General features: G+C 42.6%; 1 protein-coding gene across 9 annotated transcripts in view; it reads left to right on the top strand.

Annotated features, from left to right (window-relative positions):
- FMNL2 (formin like 2) overlaps positions 1-21,747 on the top strand; it is a 157,647-nt gene that overhangs the window by 89,710 nt on the left and 46,190 nt on the right. For all 9 annotated transcript variants that reach the window (XM_075284463.1, XM_075284457.1, XM_075284462.1 and 6 more), the window contains exons 3-8: positions 596-676; positions 4,000-4,076; positions 5,799-5,882; positions 7,756-7,908; positions 18,733-18,841; positions 19,610-19,686. In XM_075284463.1, coding sequence (XP_075140564.1) covers positions 596-676; positions 4,000-4,076; positions 5,799-5,882; positions 7,756-7,908; positions 18,733-18,841; positions 19,610-19,686 — 581 coding nt within the window. The remainder of the gene's footprint in view (positions 1-595; positions 677-3,999; positions 4,077-5,798; positions 5,883-7,755; positions 7,909-18,732; positions 18,842-19,609; positions 19,687-21,747) is intronic.

The raw sequence follows: 21,747 nt of genomic DNA, 5'->3' as shown, positions 1-21,747 counted from the left end.
AAAAACAGAAACAGTTGCTTACCTGTTCCCCGGCTCCTAGGCTGTTGGCCGCCGCTCTTGTCCTGCTTTAATGACGTCGGACGTCACATGACCCGGGAAGCAGGCCCGGGTCATGTGACGTCAGAGACGTCAGACACAAATGATGGAGGCCTGGCAGGATAGTGGAGAGGTAAGTAACAGTATTTTTTAGGTTCCCTTACCTCTCCCAGTCCGCCGAGTATAATGATAGTGTTTGTGGGGCCCGCGGTGTCACTTGCCGATCCTGGCCCTGCCAGGATCAGCAAGTGAATAGGGCCCGTAACGGCCTATTAAAAACAAAACAAAAAAACCCCGCAGCGGTAGGGCTGTCACCGGGCCCCCTAGTGGTCCGGGCCCTGTGGCAGCCGCCTCCGCTGCCTCTATGGTAGATACGCCCCTGGCTATGGCCAAATTTGGATCCAAATGGTAAATTTGGAATACCACGCTGTGTTACAGTTGTCTGTACTGCCCAAGTGCAATAGGCTGTTGGTTTTATGTGTTCTTGTAGGGTCCACCATGTTCTTCATCCTTGTTTGTTCAAGAAATTTACAGCATTTTCAACTTTTTTTTTTTCTAGGAAAGATTTCAAGTAAAGAACCCTCCACACACGTATATTCAGAAGCTGAAAGGATATCTAGATCCAGCAGTAACAAGAAAGGTAAGAGAATATTTCTGACCAATCCTTCAGATTCTCCTCGACAGCTCGTACATCATATTCAGAAGAAAATGAGAAGGGGCCGTATAATGGAAAGTTCTCGAGAGCAGCCAAAAAGGCAGAATATTTAGAACTGTCACAAAGACATTCAAAAATCTGACTTCTGACCAAGTCATTGGGACAACTTTTTTGATATATAGACAAGCCGGATGTGCAAATATCCAGTGCTGAGCTCTGAGAGTGGAGATCATGGTGGGTCGGATTGTCATCATCTCAATCTGAACAGTCTTGCCTGGTGTCTATTACTACTGAGTCCTAGTTTATGGCAATACGTTTTTCTTAGTTTCAAAGGTATTTATCGTATGAAACAGGAGGCAAAATAATATACAACAGTGAACAAAGTAGCGATAAGCAAGCTAGGCGACTGCTCAGCGTTGGGGGATTCCGTCCCCCATTCCGCTTGACGGAAACTCGGCAGAACCCATTATAGTGTATAGGGTCCCCGCATTTTAAGCAAATTTCATTTCCGTTTTTTAGGTCCACAATGCAGGTGTGAATCTTGTGTCCGTCAACAACTTCTCATAGTTGATGTGCCACCAAATGGACACTAAATCTAGACAAGATAGAGGTCCACAAATATTATCTCAAGGCTGTGGTGGAGAAGCTGGTAGTGATGGTGGGATCCGATCCCCCTAGTCAACATCTCCTCCTTAATGGTGTGGCAGTAACTAGGCATCCAGTCCTGAAAAAGTAGTGGTTCATAACTTTTATCACTTGTCCCAACACCCCCTTCTCCCATGTCTTGGTAGTTTTTAGGTGTATCACATTTTGCATATCATCTATTTTGTAACTAGACTTAGATTATCCAAATTTTACTGCATTTGGCAACCAAAATAAAGCAGGGAGTGGCATTTATAGTCTGGGAAAAACCTAATTAATTCCTGTGTTTTGTTTAATAATAGTCGCTTTACCTCCAGGCCACACAGATCAACGTCTACTTACTGAGGAGAGACCTCTACCTGGAAACCTATTGTAAATGGCTTATGAATGATGAAGTGAATGAAGAAAAGAGAACTGTAAACCCCATCAATATTTGGTGTGACCTTTGCCTTCTTCTCGGTACAGTTTTTGGCAGAACTGGGCAGGGATGTTGTTCCCGCCGCCATCTTGGAGAACTAAGCCCAGATCTTCTGTGGATTTCAGCTTGCTCCAATCCGTCTGTCTCTTCATGTCACCCCAGACAGACTGGATAATGTTGAGATCAGGGTTATATCTGTGGGGGCCATATCATCACTTCCAGGACTCCTCCAAAGGGCAAAAGTCACACCAAATATTGATGGGATTTACATTTCTTTTTTCTTTATTCACTTCATAAAATAAACTATTAACCCTTCTATTTCTGAAAGAATTCTTACTCCGTTGCGCTTTTCTCATTCCTAAAACTTTTGCACAGCACTGTATTTTTGGGGTTAGAGCATGCCCATGGAAAATATTCATCTCGTCATGACGTTAGATACATTGACGACGTTTTTACATCCACTGTCATCCGGATAAGCTGGTGTCTCCACTTTTGTATGACCCCATCTGTGAAGTATGAGCGATCTGAGTCCACATTACACCACAACTAGGTCACGTTGAGTTGGAATCCGAGATTTTCATTTATATGGTTATATGTCTTAAAAGGGAAAATTGGCCGAGTGACAAAACCCTTTTAAATTGATGGCGGTTCCTCTGTACTGAAGTCTATGCGGCGCAGTGTTTTTATAATTTTCCATTACCAGCGGCTGCTATGGCGTTTTAAGCAATTAGTTCTAGTGTTAATATTTCTTATGAAAACATACGTGTAATACTCGTGAAGTTTATATGTGGCAGGAATAGGACTGGCCCTTTATTCATTAATGAGCCATAAAGGAGAAAATTGTCAGACTTTGGACTCTGAGAAACGTCTTGTTTTATGGACATTTCCATGTTGTCAGCAAAGTATTGTGTCCGTCCACCTTACTCATAGTCATGTTGTTATCAGAACTTGGGTTTTGCCAGCAGTCTTCATGCAATATTAGTTTTTAGTTGTCAGATCCATCAGCAATGTATAGTACCGTATAGTGACACTATAGTATATGGACACAAACAGTTTTAAGCTGCCCCTGGTAATCTCATCCTCAGGAAACCTCCTAGGAAACAGAGTCCCTATGCAAATGCCCAGTTTGCCACATCCTAATACCAACCGTGGCTCTGTTGTTCTCTACCATGCTTTACACTGCAGCTCTGCCTGTTTTATTGGTTCTTTGCATATTTATGCATGAGCATACAATGCCTCATGCCGCTGCTGACGTCCCACCGTGAACCCACTCAGGGCAAAAAGAAGCCAAAAACGCCTGTTTTTCATAGTGGGTTTTCATCCAACGACTCGGCAGGTTTTCAAGCTCTGCACCGAATCAGCAGCAAAACAAAGACATGACCCAAAACCTTCAGCACAAGGCACTTTAAGCTCTGAGTTTTTTTCAGCAGTCTGTAGATGGGATTTGTAATGTATATTGCAGTGGATTAACCTAATCTGGTGCGACTAAGTCACATGTGACCCTGGCCTTAACTGGTAAGACCCCTTTACATGCATTATGAATATACTACACTATTTGGTGCACATCTATGGGTCTATTCACATGTGACAGATTTGTTGCACAAATTTCTGCAGCCGTCTCAGTCATGTGAATGGGGATTGTAGAAATGCATCCGCTTGCTGCTGCAACAACCCCATTTACAGGGGCGGATTTGGCCATAATGTAATCCACACAATTGCAGCGAGCCCTGGAGATCAGAGGCCTCTGCATCATCGAGTTCCAGTAAAATCAGCATTTTATTCCTACAGATAGTAGCCGATATTTTACTCAGCCGTCCCCACTCCTGTCCAGGCCCGCCTCTGTTTCGGTCCTTCACCAAAGCAGAGAACAGACTGGACATGAGCAGGAATTGGGGAGTAAAATATTGGCTAATACCTGTTGGAATAATAGGTAGCGGCCTCACCTGTCAAGGGGTTGGGTTGTCAAAAAAGGGGGGCAGTATAGTATGATGAGATAAAAAACAGGGGGAAGTTTACTTGAGGGGACCAAAAAAGGGGGCAGTAACTCTGTGGGGGACAAAAAAAGGAGCAGTTTTTTGGTAAAGAAGGAAGTGCTTGTGGCCCCCGAAATCACAATTCCACTGCTGCCCATTGAAACGAATGGAACTGTTCAGATGGCAACTGTTGCAAAAATGTCTGCCGTGTGTGACTACGCCTTATTCGTCCAGTTGACCACTAATGTCTTTCTTGTCCTCTTCTGTGTCTGTAGAAGTTTCGGAGGCGAGTACAGGAGTCCACTCAGGTTCTACGGGAACTGGAAATCTCTTTGAGAACAAATCACATAGGGTAAGAAAACATACCGTGTTTTTTTTTTTGTACTTTTTGATTGGCAGATTTGACGTTTCCTGCAATTAAATGTACTTAGTAAATGTCTGTTGTGCTTTAAGTGCCTGGGCTGTCTGCAGGCTCTGGATACGCATCTGCCATATACCTAGTAATTACATCTATTAGGTTTTATAGGGCATATAAGCGCTGGTTTGATGCTGCCAGATTGGTGAGCTAAGCAGTTTTCTGTGCCAAAGAGAGGAGGAGATTGGATTTGGATGCCTACTGAAGCCTGGTTATGTTACCCATTTGCGAGCGGCTTCCTATAAGCGAGAACATTATGAATTTAGCGAAATGGAAAAAAAACCACATCTTCAAATAAGGTTATTTTTAGCTAAAACCACAAAGTTTAGTCTACTCTTTCCATACAAATGATCAGGCTGTGGCAAGTACGATCCATTCATCATTTCTGCTCGTAGGTTTCGCCCATGGTCTTGGTAACATACAGTTATTATACTGGAGCAATCTGTAATAAGGATCTTGTGGCCGTCTCCTTCCATATTGGGTGCCCAGCTTAGCACCTCAACTAGCAATACCAAGGCCATCCATGAAAAAGCAAATGCAGCACTTAATGGGAACCCGTCAGGTCGATTCGGGACACGAAACCAGCCACAGGCTCTTATGGGCTGGGGGGTTAGTGTCCCTAGTGGTCCTGTTGTAACACTTTCCATGCCGCATTAAAAAACTTACCTAGAGATGAGTCTCATTGGACTCATCTCTGGTGGGTTGGGCATGTGCACCCTAGCTTCACCATGCATGCAACCAAGATTTGGCGCATGCGAACTGAAGCCAAGGTGTAAGCAGTGAAGAGGTCGTCCGAATGCCGAAGACTCTTCAAAGAGCAGATTAGTGGGGTGTTTGGTGTCCAACCCCCACATATCTGATACTGATGACCTATCCTAAATACAGGCCTTCAGGATCTCATCTTGGAGATCTCCTTTAAGTATTCTGGAAGGGTGAGTGACCCTAACCCTGTGCAAGCTGTGGTGACACATATAGGTGATACTTCACATCTTGCATTGACTTGTTTCTAACCACAATTTTGGGCACTTAAAAATTAAAGATAAGAACAGAAACCTGAACTTTCAATTATTATTTAGGGAAATGAATTATTTTGTCTCCCTTAACTTCAGGCCTCCAGCTGATCTAGATATGTGGCATCCTATTGTATATAATCCTCCATTACTCTTGGCTTCAGTGGACCAAAGGCAAAAAAAAAATTGTATAAAAAATTCTAAAATAAAAATAAAATCTGGAAAAAAAAAAAGCAAATTTAGGACATAGTTGATTGACATTCGGTTACGAGTGTTGATACCCTTGAGCTAAAGGGTTAAAGAACTTCATGGCCCGTTGCTGGTATTTTTAGCCGGGCACTTGCCAGGCAGCAAAACAAAAATTCTGGACGCAATGTGAACTGTGAACTTTATAAAAGACATTTTTGTCAGAGCATCAGAATTCAGCGTTTCCTTGGCCTTCTAGTGATAGACGCCCCATTCAGACGCTAAGCAAAAGTTTCCAAGGTCTCGAATCTTTGGTGTAACTACAGCTGTTTGACCCATGTTCTCCGGATCTGTTTCTCTATGGTTATGCTTAATGAATTGGTCGGCATTTGACATTTTTAGGTGATACGTTCTCACTTCTGTCACAGAAATGGTTAATGATGATCGTTTTTTTATTGGACAGATGGGTGAGAGAATTTTTGAATGAAGAGAACAAGGGGCTGGATGTCCTCGTGGAATACCTCTCCTTTGCACAATACGCAGTCACGTAAGTATCATGGAAGCATAGTCAAAAAAGTCAGCCCAGTTCAGGATGGCGCCATTTGCCTTGGTGAACCCGTACAGGACGGTCAGGACAATATTGTGGGCAGAGGCTGAGGCTGGGACATAATAGCACTAGAAAGTGGCGGGCCCTCTACCCCAAAATTTTACCATCCTAAATTGTTCTGGACTCCTAAATTAATTCAGGCCCTTGCCCCCTAAATCAATTAAGACCTAAGATTACACTAAATAAATTAATATAGGCCAGACCCCTAAATTTAATGATACTTTAGACCAGATCCAAAAATATATTTAGAACCCCAGGTCAGACCTTTACATTAATTCGGACCTCGTATCAGATCCAAAAATGAATTCAGACCGTAGGCCGGGCCCCTAAATTGATTGAGACCTTAGACCAAATTCAAAAATTTATTCAAATCCCATATTAGAAGCCTAAAAAACTCAGAACCCAGATCCCCTAAATTAATTCATACACTAAGACCTAAGATCAGATCCAGAAATTAATTCAGACCCCTAAATAAATACAGGCCGTAAATTCATTCAGACTCTAGGCCAGACCCATAACATTAATTGAGACCTAGGACCTAATCCAGAAATTAATTCAGACCCTGGATAAGAACCTGAAATTAATTCAGACCCCACATCAGATTTGTAAATTAATAAAACTCTCGACCAGGCTCCTAAATTAATGAGACCCCAAACAGGTATGTGTTTACCACCCCTCGCCCCTGACTTCTCTTGCCTTCAGGGCCCTGTACACAGATCATACCACCAGCCAGCATCAGGATTTTATGTCCCTGGCCTCGAAAGGCCTGATGTATCTGGTTCAGTGGTTCTTAACCGGGGTTCGATCGACCCCTAGGCCCTATGCACGGTTCATTTTGTGTACCAATAAAAAAACATATACCTATGTCTTAAATTTGGAAAAAAAATCATATTTGATTTAACACTAAAGAAGGGTTCGGTGAATGTGCATGTGAAACTGGTGGGTTTGGTGCCTCAAACAAGGTTAAGAACCACTGGTCTGGTTGTATCTGTAACCGCTGCCCCCACCCCATAATAGTTGTTAATACAGAAAACCCCTTTAACTCCACTTCAGTAATAACTTCCTAACTAGTGAACCCTTTCTGGGCCATTCTGGGTCTGTTTTCAGTGAACTCCTCGACTATCCAGTGTTGAAGTAAAGGAATTTTCTTGTTAATGGCTATAGAATCATACACTCTCCTTTACGATTTTCTAAAATGAATGTCGCTAAATGAAATATATTTCTGATTTTTCCCTTTCAGGATACAACTTTGGCAGCCGCTCTTGCATTATTCACTTTCCCGCAAGCTGCCATGATGGAAAAATTCCATTTTAATAGAATTACTAACATTTGGAAATGGCACGTAGTACAAAGGGCTCTTGTCTGCCCATACTTGTGTATGAGTAAACATGACCTGACGTGCCATTTCTCGGTCACTAGGACTGAGACAAAATTAATTACCAAAAATCTAATAAAATTATGTCAAATATCGAATTTACTGACAAGTCACTGTAGATACAATTCAGCGTACACATGTAATTGACAATTACCAATATGTAAAAAAAAAATTCTCCCATAATGTTTTGTATAAGATTGCTAAAAGTAGATTTTCTTTGGCTACCCACTGAACTGGTCAACCGAAGCAAAGATGTCGGCTGAGTTCACACGGGGGATTTTGGTCAGGAGTTTGAGGCTGTATCCGCCTCAAAATCCTGACCAAAAAGTCAGCTCCCATTGAAATCAATGTGAGCCGGTCAAGTCTTTTTTCCAGGAGCCGTTTGTTCCGTCATTCCATGAAAAACAGCTCTGATTTTTTTTTTTAATTTTTCCTCAGATTTGACTTTGAAAGTCTGGAAAATAACGTAGAAAACAATGTTGATAAATCGAAACATTGGAGTCGTTCAATTGAAGACCTGCATAGAGGAAGCAACCTACCGTCACCTGTGGGAAATAGTATTACCCGCTCGGGCAGACATTCTACCTTACGGTACGTGGTGTTATTTCTGTGGTCAATTGTCTTCAAGGAAGTCTCTGGCCCATCAAGTCTAGTAGAAGTTGTTCTGAGTTCACAACAGGTTCAGTAAAGAGGATAAAGAAGAAGTCTGCTCGGGACATTCGCAACACGGATATAATATAGAAACGTCCTCCATTCCGGAATAGATATGAGAAAGTTCTTTATGACTTTGAGTTCCCATATTCCATCTGGTGGTTGTTTCTCATGTTCCGGGCAGTTTGTCTCCGTGTATCCTGTCTTGGTTTCTCACATCTCATACTTTTTCAAAACTCTTTCAATGATCAAGCTCTATTAGCATTTCTCTTCCCCCGAGTGTACCCAGCTTGTGAGTCAGGTGGTTTATTGTCTCGTAGTCTCTGGTGTTGAAGTTTAGAGCATCAGTCCCTATTAGTCATTGCCTTAGATATTCATATAATGGTGTTTCGGACTTAATGCTTCAGTTCCCAGTGTCCATTGTTTGAGGTATCCAAGCCCTGGAGTCTGGTCGTATAACATTCTAACATCTGGTGTATGGTGGTTCAGTAGTCTAACCTTCGATGCCTGGTGGTTCAGTAGTCTAACCTTCGATGCCTGGTGGTTTACTACTCTAACCCCTGATGTCTGGTGGTTCAGTAGTCTCACCCTTGATGTCTGGTGGTTCAGTAGTCTAACCCCTGATGTCTGCTGGTTCAGTAGTCTAACCCCTGATGTCTGGTGGTTCAGTAGTCTAACCCCTGATGTCTGGTGGTTCAGTAGTCTAACCCCTGATGTCTGCTGGTTCAGTAGTCTCACCCCTGATGTCTGGTGGTTCAGTAGTCTCACCCCTGATGTCTCGTGGTTCAGTAGTCAATCCCCTGATGTCTCGTGGTTCAGTAGTCTAATCCCTATACTTCAAGCCCTGGTATCTGGTGGTTTAGTAGTCTAAGCTTTGTGTCTTGCCCGTTGTTACTCTAAGCCCTGGTGTCTAGTGGTTTAGTACACTAAGCCCTGGTATCTGGTGGTTCAGTATTCTAAGCCCTTTCTATGGACTTTTAGTACTCTTAGCCTGGTGCCTGGTAGTTTAGTACTCTGACCCCTGGTACTTGGTGGTTTAGTACTTTAAATCTGGTGTTTGATGGTTCAGTGCTCTAAGCCCTGGTGTCTGGTGATATAGTACCCTAAGCCCAGGCGTCTGGTGGTTTAGCGGTCTACACCCTGGTGTTGGTGCACTCAAAGCCCTGATATTTGGTGGTAAAGTACTAGCAGCCCTGGAGCTGGTGCTTTACCTTTGGAATCTGGTAATTGAGTACTACCAGATATGGTGTTGGTGGTTGAGCCCTAGCTCTTGGTGACTGGAGTTTTTGGGCTTCAGTGATGTCTTAAGATTCTTTGTGCTCTGTGCAGGCAGAGAAGACATCTTTCCATAGACTACTTATAATACATCCCTTTAAGACCATAGCATTTATTCTAGTGCTATCATTTACTATATTTTACTACCTGACGGTGAATTCCGGGGTAACAAACTTATTTTTTTCAGTCCGCAATAAAAGCTCCAGATCACCGACCCTCTTAGCTGTAAACTACGCGAAGAGACAACATGTGCAAATAAGTCTGCATTAGCGTGGTGTATCGCCACCTAAGTGTAAAATAAATAGTCCTGCCCGAGTGTTTGGTGATATATGGAAACAGTGTATTGAGAGGAGATTGCCTCTTCTATAAAGAGCGGGCCGTATAGATCAGCCGATGATTAACAGCCATGGTTTACGCTTCAGTCACTACACGTGTCGGATGGCGACATTACTTTATGGATTGTGTGCGGCTTTTAAAAGAAAAGTGTCAGCGAAAGCAAATTGTTTATTAATGTCTAGGCGCGGGGATGATAAGCCGTCTTATGCAGACCTTGTTTTCCGTTTTTTTTTCCCATCATGCCCTGCGGGGGGGGACATAATAACATGATTACGTACTGAAGGTCATTGGAGTCTGTGGATACAAATTACGATGTGCGCGTCACTCTTGAGAGGTAATAAAATGAGTATAAAAAGACGAACAGATGGGATATAAAGGGTTGTAGATGATGTGGGTTACATATTACATACCATCGCATCACAAAAGTAACCAAAGAACAAAGTTAGTTTTATAAAATATGGCTACTGTGGAAGTAAGAAGTGAAGTAATACAGCCACAAAGAGCGTCTCCTGATCTGGAGGACCTGTCCTGTCCTGCATTAGGAAGATAACCCATTGATTTGAATGGACTGTGTGTAATGCCTCATTTCTCCTGCGGTGGTGCTGCAGAGAAACTTAACACTTGTTGGCTCCCCACAGATTAACGCTGATTACTGATTTCAATGGTGAAATTTTCTAACAAATTGGAGTTTTCATAGGTAAAGAACCCCTTTAAGAGTACCTGAGGTATTATCAAAAGTTGGAATATATTTAGGGTCTGTCTTGTTAATGTGTTCTGTGGCTGTATAAGCCATCATACATGGTGTATGTTTTTATGCTGATAATAGCCCCATTATGGCTGCAGTAGATTTAGCATTTCTCTTTGAGGCAGGGAACATGTACCGTACAGAGATATCTGCCCCCCTACCAGAGATGTAACTTTAAGCTTCATGGTCCCAGTACAAAATTTGGAGTCGGGCCCCTACTTACCAGAGGCAGGGCTGGTGTCAGCACCTGTCTTACCTGGGCAAGTGCCGGTGACCCAAGCTCCACTGTGGCCACTATGGAGCATATAATACTGTGTTCGAGGCCACTGTAGAGCATATAATACTGTGTTGAGGCCACTGTGGAGCATACAATTCTGTGTGGGGGCTACTGTAGAGCATATAATACTATGTGGGGGCCACTGTGGTGCATATAATACTATGTAGGGGTCATGCTGGAGCATATAGTATTATGTTGAGGCCGCTCTGGAGCATATAATACTGTGTGAGGGCCAGAAAATAAAGAAGAATCCATCTCTTCTTTACTTTTCAATGTCTGAACAGGTTGTATCTACTTGTATGGAATAGGCTGTTATTACAGTCAAATCCAGTCGGTCGACCTCAGCAAAAAAAACACCTAATTTCAATTGTTTTTTGCTGCAGTGTACATGAGTTACTCCAAAAGGGGCCCACTGAGGCTGTCGCCTATGGGTCCACACAAACCTGGAGCTGGCCCTGGTCAGAAGGACTTTTGTGGCTCTTTAGTAACTGCTATCCCTACATCTATGCTCCTGATAATTACTACTGGTTTCTTTGCATATCATTCTGCCAGGAGTAACTGTAAAATAGCAAATAGCTGATAAAAGTCCAAATCACCATAACTGGGAAACAAATCCAGATGATGATACAGCTAAAAAGATCCATGACATAGAAAGAAATCTGGGCACAGTCAGGAGTCAGGAGAGCTTCTTACGGCTTACAAGCAATGGCACAAGCAGCTAGTCAGAAGTAGATAAACCATTTGTAAGGCCACTGGTCAGCCTCCTCTGCAAGGTAGTAATAATAATAATAATAAGAAGAATATAATTACTAGTAACAAAAATAATAGTAACAGGTCTCTTTAAAATAATAGAAAAAAAAAATCTATGTTTAACTAATCGACACTTCTTCTAGAAGCCCCAAGAATGAATGAGGATCCATCGGGAATAGTTAACACAGTTTTTGATGTCACTTACATGGCAACGCTATATAAATAGCCGTGTAACATAATAACTTACTAGTATTGTATGTGCCTATAGAGAGGAGCGTACACTCAGAGGGCTTATGGCCTAGACTTTATTTCTTAGCCTGAATATACTGATAAGAGAATATAGAATTGTGGGGGAGGGGGGTGGACACATGACATTCCTATATACAGACTCACTACATTCTTTTTACAGACTGTATCATAATATAAGAGCAGGCTAAAATAACTATCAATGACTATAAATGTAACAATGCCCGACTCGAGACGGATTTGGCTTAAGTTTGAGTCTGGGTGGTTGTTCCTTCTCCGCCCATAACTTCCCATAAGGAGGTTTCAAGTGTCCCATAAGGAATCCCCAGACCGCTACTCCTGGAATAGTCTCTGTTATCAACTGCTAACATACAGTGAGCAACGCTCTTATAGTCATTGGTAGAAATAGTGCATTTAAAAGGGACCTTTCATCACCTCCACCAACTCCAACTCTTTGCATCCTTCAACAGGTCCCCCTCCACTGATTCTGGTGCAGTTGGAAGTATACCCCACCTTTCCTGAGCAATTGGTACAGATATTTTCAGCATCCAGTTTGTTATTTAGGCTCTCTACTGTCAGGTGGGATGTCCTGGCCTATCTACTCTAGCCTAGCACCACCTACTTGACAGTAAGGAGCCTAATTTGCATGTAGACTACTGAAACTAACAAGACTCATTGCTCAGGAATGGTGGGGGCTAGAGAAAAAAAATCTAAATATGCCGAAATCAGTGGTGGGGTGCCATGTGCTGGCTGGTAATGGAGCAGAAACCCAAAGCAAAGCTGCAGCAGAAACCCAAAGCAAAACTGCAGCAGAAACCCAAAGCGAAGCTGCAGCTAAAACCCAAAGCAAAGCTGCAGCAGAAACCCAAAGCAAAGCTGCAGCAGAAACCCAAAGCAAAGCAAAGCTGAAACCCAAAGCAAAGCTATAGTGGAAACCCAAAGCTAAGCTTCAGCAGAAACCCAAAGCTAAGCTGCAGCTGAAACCCAAAGCAAAGCTGAAGCAGAAACCCAAAGCAAAGCTGAAACCCAAAGCAAAGCTACAGTGGAAACCCAAAGCTAAGCTTCAGCAGAAACCCAAAGCTAAGCTGCAGCAGAAGCCCAAAACAAAGCTGCAGCAGAAACCCAAAGCAAAGCTGCAGCAGAAACCCAAAGCAAAGCTGCAGCTAAAACCCAAAGCGAAGCTGCAGCAGAAACCCAAAGCAAAGCTGAAGCAGAAATCCAAAGCAAAGCTATAGTGGAAACCCAAAGCTAAGCTTCAGCAGAAACCCAAAGCTAAGCTGCAGCAGAAACCCAAAACAAAGCTGCAGCAGAAACCCAAAGCAAAGCTGCAGCAGAAACCCAAAGCAAAGCTGCAGCTGAAACCCAAAGCAAAGCTGAAGCAGAAACCCAAAGCAAAGCTGAAACCCAAAGCAAAGCTACAGTGGAAACCCAAAGCTAATCTTCAGCAGAAACCCAAAGCTAAGCTGCAGCAGAAACCCAAAACAAAGCTGCAGCAGAAACCCAAAGCAAAGCTGCAGCAGAAACCCAAAGCAAAGCTGCAGCAGAAACCCAAAGCAAAGCTGCAGCTGAAACCCAAAGCAAAGCTGCAGCTGAAACCCAAAGCAAAGCTGCAGCAGAAACCCAAAGCAAAGCTTCAGAAGAAACCCAGCACCTACAGTCCTATGAAAAAGTTTGGGCACCCCTATTAATCTTAATCATTTTTTGTTCTAAATATTTTGGTGTTTGTAACAGCCATTTCCTTACTATGTTCCTCACAGTGGAAACTGACAGGTTAAATCTCTGAGACAACTTTTTGTATCCTTCCCCTGAACAACTATGTTGAACAATCTTTGTTTTCAGATCATTTGAGAGTTGTTTTGAGTAGCCCATGATGCCACTCTTCAGAGGAGATTCAAATAGGAGATCAACTTGCAATTGGCCACCTTAAATACCTTTTCTTATGATTGGATACATCTGGCTATGAAGTTCAAAGCTCACTGAGGTTACAAAACCAATTTTGTGCTTCAGTAAGTCAGTAAAAAGTAGTTAGGGGAATTCAAATCAATAAAATGATAAGGGTGTCCATACTTTTGCACCGGTCAAATTTTGGTTTAATGCATATTGCACATTTTCTGTTAGTACAATAAACCTCATTTCAATCCTGAAATATTACTGTGTCCATCAGTTATTAGATATATCAAACTGAAATGGCTGTTATAAACACCAAAATATTTAGAACTAAAAATGATTAAGATTAATAGGGGTGCCCAAACTTTTTCATAGGACTGTATCTGTAGAACCTTGTTGTGTGAATGAGCCCTTATGTAGAGACTTGTATGACTCCAACAGTAGAACCTCCACTACTAATATTTATCATAGGAGGACCCCTTTATTATCTCTTCTCCTCCCTTACTATGTTGTTATAAGATACAATTTTCTGAGCTATATTCTCCAGTTTTTTGTTGTATATTTGGTATAACTTATGAAGTTAATTTTTCCCGGAGAGATTCATGGTGAACGACACGGGGATCGGTCCCACCTAAAATGCTTAATTCCGCAGTCTATTTCAGCCCTGATTTATTTCAGAAATGAAAAGTCATTTATTAGACACATGTATGGTCTCCCATGGGTAATAAAGTTGGTTGAATTGCGCTTGCTGGTAGATCACGGTCTTGTGAGAGTCTTCTCGGTAGGTACATAAATATGTGATTGCAGCATCTCGGCCGGTGATAGACGTTTCATTACTTGGAAGATTGGGGTTTTTTAGAATTTTTGTGCAGTATTTAAATGTCAACCACTGAATAATATAATGACTGCGATATTCTATATAGAGACATCCAGTATAGAATTGTATCGCATGCAGTATACGTGGATCGGTACTAATCCATTGAGATTCCAGAAGAATACAGGAAAAAAGACCAATTATTCCAGCGTAGAATGCGAGCTACCTGATACCACCACTAGAGGGAGCTCCTGGGCTTACTGCATACTGTGGTATAGGTCACTTCAAGGTATAGACAGTCTGGAGCAAGCACATAAGCTCCCTCTAGTGGTTGCTACAACATTCCTTTACAGCAGGCACCTTACTCACAGACAGTATTATGATAGAGAATAACACCACTATAGATAACACCATCATTACATCACTGTTGACAATAGATGATGTCACAGCTTTTCTCCTCCCCCTCCCTGCATAGAGCCTGTCTAGAAAACGCACCCATAGACCTTAATGATTAGGTTCCAGGCTATTGCTGCCTATGGCCATGACTGTGCTGTAAAGCAGATCACTAAATGCTGTGAACAGAGCAGAGGAGAAGCTCAGGCAAGATGGCCGCTCAATAATGATGTACAGAAAATAGAATAAAAACTTCTACAATCAGAAAATGAAAACAGAATCGATAAAAGTTTTAGATTTCACTATTTGGTTGTAATAAATAGATCAAAGTTGTGACACATTCCCTTTAAATCCTCCACGTCCCCCATTGTTCATTGACCTTCCTAGACAGAATGTACAGCAGCTTTTATGTAGAATATGCCTCACGGACCCGGAGAACATGTTGTAGAACTACTAGCCCCAGGCGACATTCTCTGCAGCCTTCATGTGCATGACTCAGGGATCTTGTAATTCCGGATATTCTCTCGCTCACTATGACTGGCCGTGTTCTTACTGCTCAGGAAATGTCTGTCATGGGGAGTCATCACTGAGTGATCACATCGGCCCCAAATCTCATTAACATGCTCCTTGTGCAGATGAGTGGTAAACCTGTCTGCCATTAGGGTATATACCGATACAGCGGAGTGAATGAGATTACAGTATATACCGATATAGTGGAGTGAATGAGATTACAGTATATACCGATATAGTGGAGTGAATGAGATTACGTATATACCGATACAGCGGAGTGAGTGAGATTACAGTATATACCGATGTAGTGGAGTGAATGAGATTACGGTATATACTGATACAGTGGAGTGAATGAGATTACAGTATAAACTGATACAGTGGAGTGAATGAGATTACAGTATATACCAATACAGTGGAGTGAATGAGATTACAGTATATACCGATACAGTGGAGTGAATGAGATTACGGTATATACCGATATAGTGGAGTGAATGAGATTACAGTATATACCGATACAGTGGAGTGAATGAGATTACAGTATATACTGATACAGTGGAGTGAATGAGATTACGATATATACCGATACAGTGGAGTGAATGAGATTACAGTATATACCGATACAGTGGAGTGAATGAGATTACAATATATACTGATACAACGGAGTGAATTAGATTATGGTATATACCGATATAGTGGAGTGAATAAGATTACGATGTATACGAATACAGCGGAGTGAATGAGATTACACTGATACAGTGGAGTGAATTAGATTACGGTATATACTGATATAGTGGAGTGAATCAGATTACGGTATATACCGAGTGAATGAGATTCCCATCTGCTGCCATATACTGATACACCAGCGAGACATGTACAGTTATAGCGCCCCCCGTCTGCTGCCATATTCTGATACACCAGCGAGACATGTACAGTTATAGCGCCCCCCCCATCTGCTGCCATATACTGATACACCAGCGAGACATGTACAGTTATAGCGCCCCCCCCATCTGCTGCCATATACTGATACACCAGCGAGACATGTACAGTTATAGCGCCCCCCCCATCTGCTGCCATATACTGATACACCAGCGAGGCAAGAACTAATCAGTCTCCATTCCGTCGAGTTCAGGAAATATCAGGGTCACCGGAGCCACCACTACCAAAAAATAGTGGTGTTTTATCTATTTGTTGTGAAGCGGTGGCAGACGCTCCAGCTGTCAGGTTACATCCCCCGGATCCCCCATAATCCAGCCCTGATAATGAGCAGTCACAGGAGGACACGGGAAGACCTTGCTGGTGAGGTTAGGATGAAGTCATGTGGCCAGGGGCAAGATCTGCTGCAAGAGACGGGAAATTCTACACAGTAGTTGATGGGCCGCAAAATCCAAGCTTAACCCACGAAAACGCTTCAGTTTCCCGAGCAGCTATTAGTGCACTTGAGCGTCAGTGATTGGTGCACTGCATGTAATAGGGGTTTTATTATACTATACTTATAGTGTAACATATGATAATGTATGCATATAACAAGTAGCTACAAATATATGAAATCACACTATAATATAATATGGAATCACCAGAGAAACTCACTGTAAAAACCACCATAAAGTTTAGCATAACCAAACACTGACTGTGTGACTAAGGCCTTAGGATAGGCCATCAGTATCTCACCGAAGGACCTGGGATACCCACAGATCAGCTGCTCAAAGTGGACGTGACGCTTGGCTGACATCGCTCTGGAGGAGGCGGTGGTCTTCTCATGGAGGTTTTCTTCTCAATGAGGTAGTCTGCTGATGGAGGTGGTCTTTTCCTAGGGGTGGTCTTCTTATGAAAGTGGTCTTCTCATGTGGGTGGTCTTCTCATGGAAGTGGTCTTCTTATGGAAATGATCTTTTCATGGAGGCGGTATTCTTTTGGAGGTGGTCTTCTCTCTTTTGGAAACGTTTTGTTGGGGCCATGTAATAGCCTTATAATCCTGGAAATGAGATACTCTTCAGTATTGGATTCCACGTGTGGATCTGTTGTCAGTACTCGACAGCGAATCAAAATCAGTTTTCTTTTTTTGTTGTGGATTTTCTAAAAAAAAATGCCTATGGTAAATTTGTGTTGGTTGAACATGTCCCAATTGAGTGTGAATCAGCCTTTAAACGCCTCTTATCGAGGACATGGCCGGTATGGAGGTGGCCTTCTCTCTTTTGAGAGGTTTCATTGTATAATATTTTGTAGTTTTTTTTGCTTCTCGAGGGATTGGTCTTCTCATGGGGTTGGTCTTCTCATGGAGGTGGTCTTGTCATGGGGGTGGTCTTCTTACGACGTGTTCTTCTCATGTGGTGGTCTTCTAATGGAAGTCCTCTTCTCCTGGACGTGGTGTTCATATGGAAGTGGTTTACTTATGGAAGTGGTTCTATCGTGGAGGTGGTCTTCTTATGAAAGTGGTCTTCTCATGGAGGTGGTCTTCCTATGGAAGTGGTCTTCTCATGGGGTGGTCTTCATATGGAAGTGGTTCTATCGTGGAGGTGGTCTTCCTATGGAAGTGGTCTTATCATAGAGGTGGTCTTCTCATGGGATGGTCTTCTCTCTTCTGCAATGGTTTCATTGTGGCCCTAGCTTTATAGTCCTAAAAAATCAGTATTCCCTTTGTTACGCTCATGTGTCACTTTTTCATCTTAAAGGCAAATGAACCTCCTGCCTGAAAATGCTCACAGATAAGTGTCAGTGTGAATTAGGAATCAAATGTTTGGGGTAATTACATGGCTTATGTAGCATTATGACACTTATGTTATTCCCAGCCTCCTGACAGACAATGGCCACAGGCGACCTGCTGATACTGATCACTCCAACCATGACAGCAGTGGATCACAGTCCGCCACCCTCTATATGTACAGGATATTTTATATATATATACATATATGCTATTTATGTTCTCCTTTACTATGTAATATCCCAGAATACTTCTGTGACTTTGATGTCCTATGTACTGGACCTGACCTTGTTCTTATACATAGAGATTATTGTTAAAGTTGTGGTTATTAGTAATGATTATTTGTGTCTATGGTCCTAAAGATTTTTCCACCGTTTTATTTTTTAATCTAAATAAATCAGTTTTTAGTTTTTCTGATACTGAGGTCCAACTACCCTTAATAGATAGAATTGACATTTTGGCTACCTACAGGCACCACTAGAGGGAGCTCAGGAGTTTACTAGATACTATGTTACTATAGAGTGCTGAGTATAAACAGTATGCAGCAAGCTCTTCAGCTCCCTCTAGAGGAAGATAAACCATATGACATGGTTTCTTTTCCTTAACAGTAACCATATGTACAGTAGATGTGAACAGAGTGTAATATGTAATATAAGCCGGGTAGTCATCGGTGAATTGAGAACTACTTTTTTATTGAATTACAGAAATTATATTTTAAATTTAACCCCGGTTTTGGTTTCTTGTTTTTTTCATCTGATGTGATGACCTGTATATCAGTAATAAATGAGATAAGACCTATGACTATACTCTGACCACATTGTGCTTGTGTTGCAGGTATAACACTTTGCCCAGTAGACGGACGTTAAAAAATTCCAGATTAGTCTGTAAAAAGGACGACGTCCACGTCTGTGTCATGTGTTTGCGGGCGATCATGAATTACCAGGTAGGTCACCTATCAATCCGTATACGATAAAGCATTCTAAGGCCACAGGAAGGCAGTGCAAGAGTTTTGCACTGGGTAGGTTATCAAAGTGATGGGAATCCGATACCTTACACACCTGCCGATCAGCAGCTGAGACACAGAGAATAGAGCAGACAGCGCTATTCTCTGTGTAGTGGTCGGACCAGGTACTGCAGGTCAGATCTCATTCACTTGAAAGGGACTTAAGCTGCTGTGACTCTTTTCAGCCACTACACAGAGAACACCGCTGTCTGCTTCCTTCCTTATTCTCTGTCTGTCAACATGAGTTTCTCTCGTGTCTCTCGTGTCTCTTCTTCCTGACCTAATATTCTTGGCTATAACATGGGGTTGCCTGGAGTTAGAACACCACAGATCTGATATTAGTGTCCTATCCATCAATAATTGTATACTGGAAAACCCCTTTAAAAATATCTGTATACTGGCTTCAGCTCTGTTTCTGTATTAAAGAGCTCCACATCCCTATACAGATGTGGATAAAATTCTGTTTGCTTTTAGCCACCAGTAGAGGGAGCTCTGGAGCTTACTGTATACTGTTTATACATTGACAGTAATCAGAGAACAGTCTACAGTAAGCTCCTGAGCTCCCACTAGCGGTGGCTCCAAGTAGACAGATCTATAAAGAGATTGCACGTTTTTTGCTATATACTTAGTCCTTTTAACCAACATGCCTATGAGCCAATATGCTATATATACGTGGACCGATACATATTTTTTTTTTCTGTTCTGCAGTACGGTTTCAACATGGTCATGTCCCATCCGCACGCTGTCAATGAAATTGCACTAAGTCTGAACAATAAAAACCCAAGGTGAGCATTTTTTTTTAACTTTCTATCACTTTAACAGACACACTACTGAATTTCCACATGTTAAGATTTCAAGAAATATCAGCAACAAAGGCCGGTGACACTAACCTATCTATCTGCAGGGCTGGGGTGATATGCTGGTTCTGGTGACACTAACCTATCTATCTGCAGGGCTGGGGTGATATGCTGGTTCTGGTGACACTAACCTATCTATCTGCAGGGATGGGGTGATATGCTGGTTCTGGTGACAGTAACCTATCTATCTGCAGGGCTGGGGTGATATGCTGGTTCTGGTGACACTAACCTATCTATCTGTAGGGCTGGGGTGATATGCTGGTTCTGGTGACAGTAACCTATCTATCTGCAGGACTGGGGTGGTATGCTGGATCTGGTGACAATAACCTATCTATCTGCAGGGCTGGGGTGATATGCTGGTTCTGGTGACACTAACCTATCTATCTGCAGGGCTGGGGTGATATGCTGGATCTGGTGACAATAACCTATCTATCTGCAGGGCTGGGGTGATATGCTGGTTCTGGTGACACTAACCTATCTATCTGCAGAGTTGGGGTGATATGCTGCATCTGGTGACAATAACCTATCTATCTGCAGGGCTGGGGTGATATGCTGGTTCTGGTGACACTAACCTATCTATCTGCAGGGCTGGGGTGATATGCTGGTCCTGGTGACAGTAACCTATCTATCTGCAGGGCTGGGGTGATATGCTGGTTCTGGTGACAGTAACCTATCTATCTGCAGGGCTGGGGTGATATGCTGGATCTGGTGACAATAACCTATCTATCTGCAGGGCTGGGGTGATATGCTGGTTCTGGTGACACTAACCTATCTATCTGCAGAGCCTGGGGTGATATGCTGGTTCTGGTGACACTATCCTATCTATCTGCAGGGCTGGGGTGATATGCTGGTTCTGGTGACACTAACCTATCTATCTGCAGGGCTGGGTGATATGCTGGTTCTGGTGACACTAACCTATCTATCTGCAGAGTTGGGGTGATATGCTGCATCTGGTGACAATAACCTATCTATCTGCAGGGCTGGGGTGACATACTGGTTCTGGTGACAATAACCTATCTATCTGCAGGGCTGGGGTGATATGCTGGTTCTGGTGACACTAACCTATCTATCTGCAGAGCCTGGGGTGATATGCTGGTTCTGGTGACACTATCCTATCTATCTGCAGGGCTGGGGTGATATACTGGTTCTGGTGACACTAACCTATCTATCTGCAGGGCTGGGTGATATGCTGGTTCTGGTGACAGTAACCTATCTATCTGCAGGGCTGGGGTGATATGCTGGTTCTGGTGACACTCCCTTTAAGAGAGCAGCTGGGACCGGTACACTTTAAAGTGTGCGTCATGAAAGATGATATAAATAACTATGAGAGCTCAGTTAATGAAATTTACTTAATCTATTTCCTCCTGTTCCTGTGAATGGAGTTTATTACTGTAAGGACTCGACCAATTCTCCAGGAGATCCAGTTATCTCCTGGGCAGTACCAGTAGGTGACCATTGCTCCCTCTGCTGCTGTGCCCACTAATATGTCACCTGGGTGTAACACAGGACCTATAAGCTCTCCTTTTAGTGCTTTCTACATAACTAACAATTCTATCTATTCTTAAAACTGAAAATTTGGCTGTTCCTCTGTTACGCCTCCTGTAAATGGATGAAAAATTTGGAAACTTGACAATACCATCCGCCTTGTCAAAAAGGTATATCCCTAGTCTGACATTGTCCAATCAGAGATGACACACCCCTTTGACAAAGGAAATGGTAACACCCAGTTGTAACTTTCCAGGAGGAGTAACAGAGGAGCAGCACAATGTAGACTTGTAATAAAAGAAGTTCCTGCATTACAGTATTTCATGGAGACGTCTTCAGGATCAGCAGTATTCTCGGGATTTTGGACTTGGTCACTGATGTCCCTTTTAGCATGACACCACCCCCCCCCCTTCATCCCCATGTCTGAACAAGGCGCACAGACGGCCACGATGAACATTCACTTCTAGACATTTGGTTGTTAAATTCTCCATATGGCAAAATTGG

Source organism: Leptodactylus fuscus, chromosome 8 (genome assembly GCF_031893055.1).
Source record: "Leptodactylus fuscus isolate aLepFus1 chromosome 8, aLepFus1.hap2, whole genome shotgun sequence".
NCBI classification, from domain to species: domain Eukaryota; kingdom Metazoa; phylum Chordata; class Amphibia; order Anura; family Leptodactylidae; genus Leptodactylus; species Leptodactylus fuscus.
Note: the sequence above shows the minus strand (reverse complement) of the source record. Positions and strands in the feature narration are given on the sequence as shown.